The sequence below is a fragment of the Sinocyclocheilus rhinocerous genome, unplaced genomic scaffold (assembly GCF_001515625.1).
Source record: "Sinocyclocheilus rhinocerous isolate Xijiao unplaced genomic scaffold, SAMN03320098_v1.1 scaffold6317, whole genome shotgun sequence".
In the NCBI taxonomy this organism is placed as follows: Eukaryota; Metazoa; Chordata; class Actinopteri; order Cypriniformes; family Cyprinidae; genus Sinocyclocheilus; species Sinocyclocheilus rhinocerous.
In genome coordinates, this window is record NW_015647348.1 from 48,163 (window position 1) to 53,361 (window position 5,199).

Sequence of the window (5,199 nt, forward strand, 5' to 3'; positions counted from 1 at the left end):
TTTGCTTTTAAATGCTTTTATTTTGTACAAAATGGCACAAAGTCACACTTGTGGTGTTCCCGGTCAAAAATGACTGGCCATTCAGAGTGAATGGGAAAGATCACAAAAAAGGACCTTTATTTTGAAATGCTTTTATTTTCTGTAAAGGGGCAAAAAGTAACACTTTTGCTGTTCCCTGTCAAATCTGAACATTGTGGCATACGAGAAAGAACACTAACATTAAAGGGTTACTTCACCCAAAAATGAAAAATTCTCTCATTAATTACTCACCCTCATGTCGTTCCAAATCCGTAATACCTCAGTTCATCTTCGGAACACAAATTAAGATATTTTTGATGAATTCATCAAAAATATCTTAATTTGTGTTCCGAAGATGAACTGAGGTATTACGGATTTGGAACGACATGAGGGTGAGTAATTAATGACAGAATTTTCATTTTTGGGTGAAGTAACCCTTTAATGTGTTCTTTCTCGTATGCCACAATGCTCAGATTTGACAGGGAACAGCAAAAGTGTTACTTTTTGCCCTTTTACAGAAAATAAAAGCATTTCAAAATAAAGGTCCTTTTTTGTGATCTTTCCCATTCACTCTGAATGGCCAGTCATTTTTGACCGGGAACACCACAAGTGTGACTTTGTGCCATTTTGTACAAAATAAAAGCCTTTCAAAACAAACTCCCTGATTAAACATTAAAGTACACTAGTGTGATAAACAGTACACATTTTCTCCACATTTTATTTAATATTGTGAAAATTATTCACAAATCATTTTTTTAAAATTAGGTGCCTATTTTCAGATAAATGAGGCCTACGATTAATCAGAAGCAAATATAAATACAAAACCAGTCCCAAATGAAAGAAAAGAAGTTGACAAAAAGATTGAACCTAATATTTGGTGATAATATAGCATAATGAGTGATTTATAAGCAATTTTTTGAGGCCGGGTCTTGTGAAAATTATTCATAAATAATGCTTTTTTCACTCAAAAAATGAGGTGCCTACTCTCAGATAAATGAGGCCTACGATTAATGAGATGCAAATATAAATACAAAACCAGTCCTAAATGAAAGAAGTTGACAAAAAGATTGAATCCAATATTTGGTGATAATATAGTATAATGAGTGATTTATAAGCAATTTTTTGAGGCCGGGTCATTTTTGACCAGGGAACATCGTAAGTGTGATGGGGTTCTGAACACAACACAAGGGTTAGTTAGATTGGTTTAATGTCATGATCAGACTTGTTTCTCTTAGGGGGGTTTAACACACATTCTTGTGTTAAAAAACTGTTAGGTGGAACAGAAGAGGCCTTGAGATATTTAAACGTTGAAATACTTTAACCTTGATGTTAACTTCAAAACACAGTGTTTGTGACGCAAGATGCTGCGTACGATTCATCATAGAATTAAAAAGTAGCACACACTGAAATCTAGACTTGTCAGTCTCACTAATTGACCGCTCTGCCAGAAAACAGATTAGGGATTGAGTCAATGTGTGATACCTGTATGTGATAATTGTGTGTGCAGGCATTAAGTAGGTGCAGCCTGAAACACTGTGTGGCACTGTGGCAGCTGCTCGGCTCTCTGAAATCTGAGACAATGCTGCGTCTGAAGAGGGTGAGACACTCAACACAGTAAATATAGTATTCTGTTTTGTGCTTTTAGTGAGTTTGTATGTGGTAATGACTCTGTTCATCTGTTCTTCAGGACCCGTTTGTGGGCATCAGCAAAGAGTACAGACGTCCTTTGCAGGAGGAACACAAGAGGCTGCTCACTAGTTTTTTCACTAAGTCCAGCGCTGATGCCTTCCTGTTGGAGATGCATGAGTTTCTGCTTTTGGTCCTGAAGAACCCAAAAGCTACGGACACCTTTAGGCCTGACTGGGGGTGAGACCTGTTAGGAATATTACAAGCGCTGCAACTTTTCTTCTAAATGTTGCTTTCTTCAAATGTGCACAACCAGTTTCACTTTTGCTTCAGTTCATTATTTAGGCAGTTTAACAGATAATTAAACATTTTACTATACCAGTGTTTAGTGCAATGCTGATTCTCCTGAGCCACAAGCATAAATACAATTTACCCAGTTTGTTAATGTAATAAGAATATTGCACGCCCTTTAGTTGTACTATCCTCATCAGCTGCACTAAAAAAAAAATAACGCTAGTGTAGTCTGATTCACAAACAAATTACTTGAAAGGACACCTTCCTTCATTGATTTCTTTTCACTTACATTACGGTTTGGAATCAGTCTGATGAATTCAGTGAGTTTATTAAGTATTTGTCAGAGCGGTTACTGAATAAACATTTGACTCATTTACTGAACTGCAAGTTATAGCAGTAGCTGGGTTTTTTTTTTTTGTACTGAAGGCTTGTAAAACTAAAAGTAATTTCTGACTGGTTTTGTGGAACATAATTTCTGAACTTATTTAATAGAGAGTGGGGCTTAAGTTCTGTGTAATACAGTGGAATGACACAGGGAAAAAGTATTGAACACATGAAGAAAGGGAGGTGCAAAAAGGCATGGAAAGCCAAGACCTGAAATCTATCGGTAATTAGAAAGCAATCCTGCCCCTTGTTAGTGGAAATTAATATTAGCTGGTTCAGTTTCAATTGATGGCCTATAAAAAGGTGTCTTATTACCAACATGTCACACAAGAAACATTTCATGATGGCTAAAAGCAAAGAGCTCTCTCAAGACCTTCGCAACCTTATTGTTGCAAAACATACTGATGGCATTGGTTACAGAAGCATTTCTATACTTCTGAATGTTCCAGTGAGCACTGTTGGGGCCATAATCCGGATGTGGAAAGAACATTATTTCACCATAAACCGGCCACAACCAGGTGCTCCTCACAAGATTTCTAACCGAGGAGTGAAAATAATTATCAGAAAAGTTGTCTAAGAGCCAAGGACCACTTGTGGAGAGCTTACGAAAGACCTGGAATTAGCAAGTACAATTGTTTCAAAGAAAGCAATAACTAATGCACTCAATCGCCGTGGCCTGTATTCAGTCTCACCATGCCTGTATGGTCTTGCTCACCATGCAAGACTCCATTGCTGAAGAAAAAGCATGTTGAAGCTCGTTAAAGTTTGCTGCACAACATTTAGACAAGCCTGTGAAATACTGGGAGAAAATAGTCTGGTCAGATGAGACCAAAATTAAACACTTTGGATGCCATAATACACACCATGTGCAAAACATACTGATGGCATTGGTTACAGAAGGATTTCTATGGAAAGAACTACAGATCAGAGTTCATAGAAGATGCCCACAGAACCTTCAAGATTTGAAGACCGTTTGTGTGAAAGAATCATACCTGAGCAATGCATGCGACTAGTTTCTCCATACAGGAGGCGTCTTGAAGTTGTCATTACCAACAAAGGCTTTTGTACGAAGTATTAAATCAATTTCAGTAAACGTGTCCAAGACTTTTTTTCCCTGGGTCATTCCATTTTATTATACATAACTTAATTTCTGAACTAATTTGTTTTGTTTTCTTTGTATGTATGGATTATTTGGGTTGTTACCAACATCTGGTGAAAATTTCATGTCAACAGCACCTTTAGAAATATATTTACTGAGAAAAAAGTAATGTATGTATGTAGTTATTGACCAAAAAAATGTCTGAATATAATTTTCTTCTTTCATAGTCCACAAATTTGTATGCAGTTTACAAAAAAAATCTATAAAATTGTGGTGGCAAAAAGTATTACACTGAAAATACTATATCTCAAGATAATCAGTTAATTAAGTTGGGTTTTGTATTCTACAGCAATCTGCAGAGCAGAATCTGTGGGTGCCTTGTTAAGATTGTGGTGATGTGCACTCTAAAGCTCCTGTTGAGCATATGAAAATCTATCATAACTCACTAAATTCTGTCTGTCTTCCAGTCTTAAAGACACTATTGTGTCCTACATGGAGCGTAAAGATCTGGACATTCCTCCTGAGGTGGATGAGTTCTTCCCTGAAGAGATCCTGCTCTCACAGTACACAGACACATGGAAGTTCTCTGTTCTTCTCAGACAAGAAAGAAACCAAAGATAGATTCTGTATGAAGTACTTCTGTTGTCTTACCCTAATAGTCACTCTCATATCAGGGAAAACTTAGAAATGATTTACAAATGACATCAGTACAAACAGGTGCACAAAAGGCACTGTTTTCACAAGATGCACAGTATGCAGCACAGCTGCTGCATATTTGCTCCCTTATATAAAGCAATTTATACTGTAATATTAAGGTACAATCTGTCAAAGTAATCTCTCAGATAATTAGCAAGTACAATACAACTTATTACAAGTACAATACAACTTATGATTGTTTTGAACTTTCTATACTTTGTAATAAGTGTAACTTTTTTTCTCTGTTTTGTTTGAAAGTTGCCAACAATTGCTTAACCATCCCTTCTTTATTTGTTTACTTGTTACTTTAAGATACGTACACACTCATTTAAGAATGTGAACTGTTGATTGTTGAAATATACACTCCACATCATGAGCCCAGACCTGGATGCACTTATGTTCCTGTCTTTGTTTTTGTCCATATTTTTGATAGCATGTTGTTTTTTTGGTTAATGTAGTTACATAGGTGTTCCATAAAAATTAAAAATATATGTCTTTTACAGCTTTTCAGGGATTTCTAACCTCATTTTCCATTGCATTTTTTTCTGTGCTTTTACTATCCTAAAAACAATGTTTCTGTGATCAACATGTATGCTGGAAAAATGCTGTGATGCTTTTTCTGTGACTAACATGGATTTGAATAAAGAGTTATTAAATATGTTTACCTCCACTTCAAAGTTGGCATGTTGTATAACAAGCATATTTAAAGTTTTTGATTTGTTTGGAAGGTGACCCCCCTCCAGTAAAAATAATATTACTCGGATACAGTTTTTAAATATATAATTTTACAGATTGCCCTAACCGATATGCTCTAAGGAGCTGTAGAACATTGACCTACCTGGTTGCTATCGACTGATGCTCACTTACAGTGGTGTAGCAAATTAGCTCAAAAGGGAAATGTATATAAATAATTACAATTAATTATAATTAATTACAAATATTTATATCAGCTGCCAGTAGTAACTGCAGCAGAATTAATATTGTCATCAACTAGTCTGCTCGTCCAGCGAACATTCAGTATAATTTCATATCAACTCTAAGAAATGATACTTTCGTGGGCACAGAAAATAACCTTACAGTAT

General features: G+C 35.8%; 1 protein-coding gene across 3 annotated transcripts in view; it reads left to right on the plus strand.

Moving 5' to 3' along the window:
* LOC107709039 (E3 ubiquitin-protein ligase rnf213-alpha-like) overlaps positions 1-4,773 on the plus strand; it is a 52,750-nt gene extending 47,977 nt beyond the window's left edge. For all 3 annotated transcript variants that reach the window (XM_016513434.1, XM_016513435.1, XM_016513436.1), the window contains 3 exons: positions 1,526-1,615; positions 1,706-1,884; positions 3,889-4,773. In XM_016513434.1, the coding sequence (XP_016368920.1) occupies positions 1,526-1,615; positions 1,706-1,884; positions 3,889-4,042 (423 nt within the window). In that variant the 3' untranslated portion in view covers positions 4,043-4,773. The remainder of the gene's footprint in view (positions 1-1,525; positions 1,616-1,705; positions 1,885-3,888) is intronic.
* The last annotated feature ends 426 nt before the right edge of the window (positions 4,774-5,199 follow it).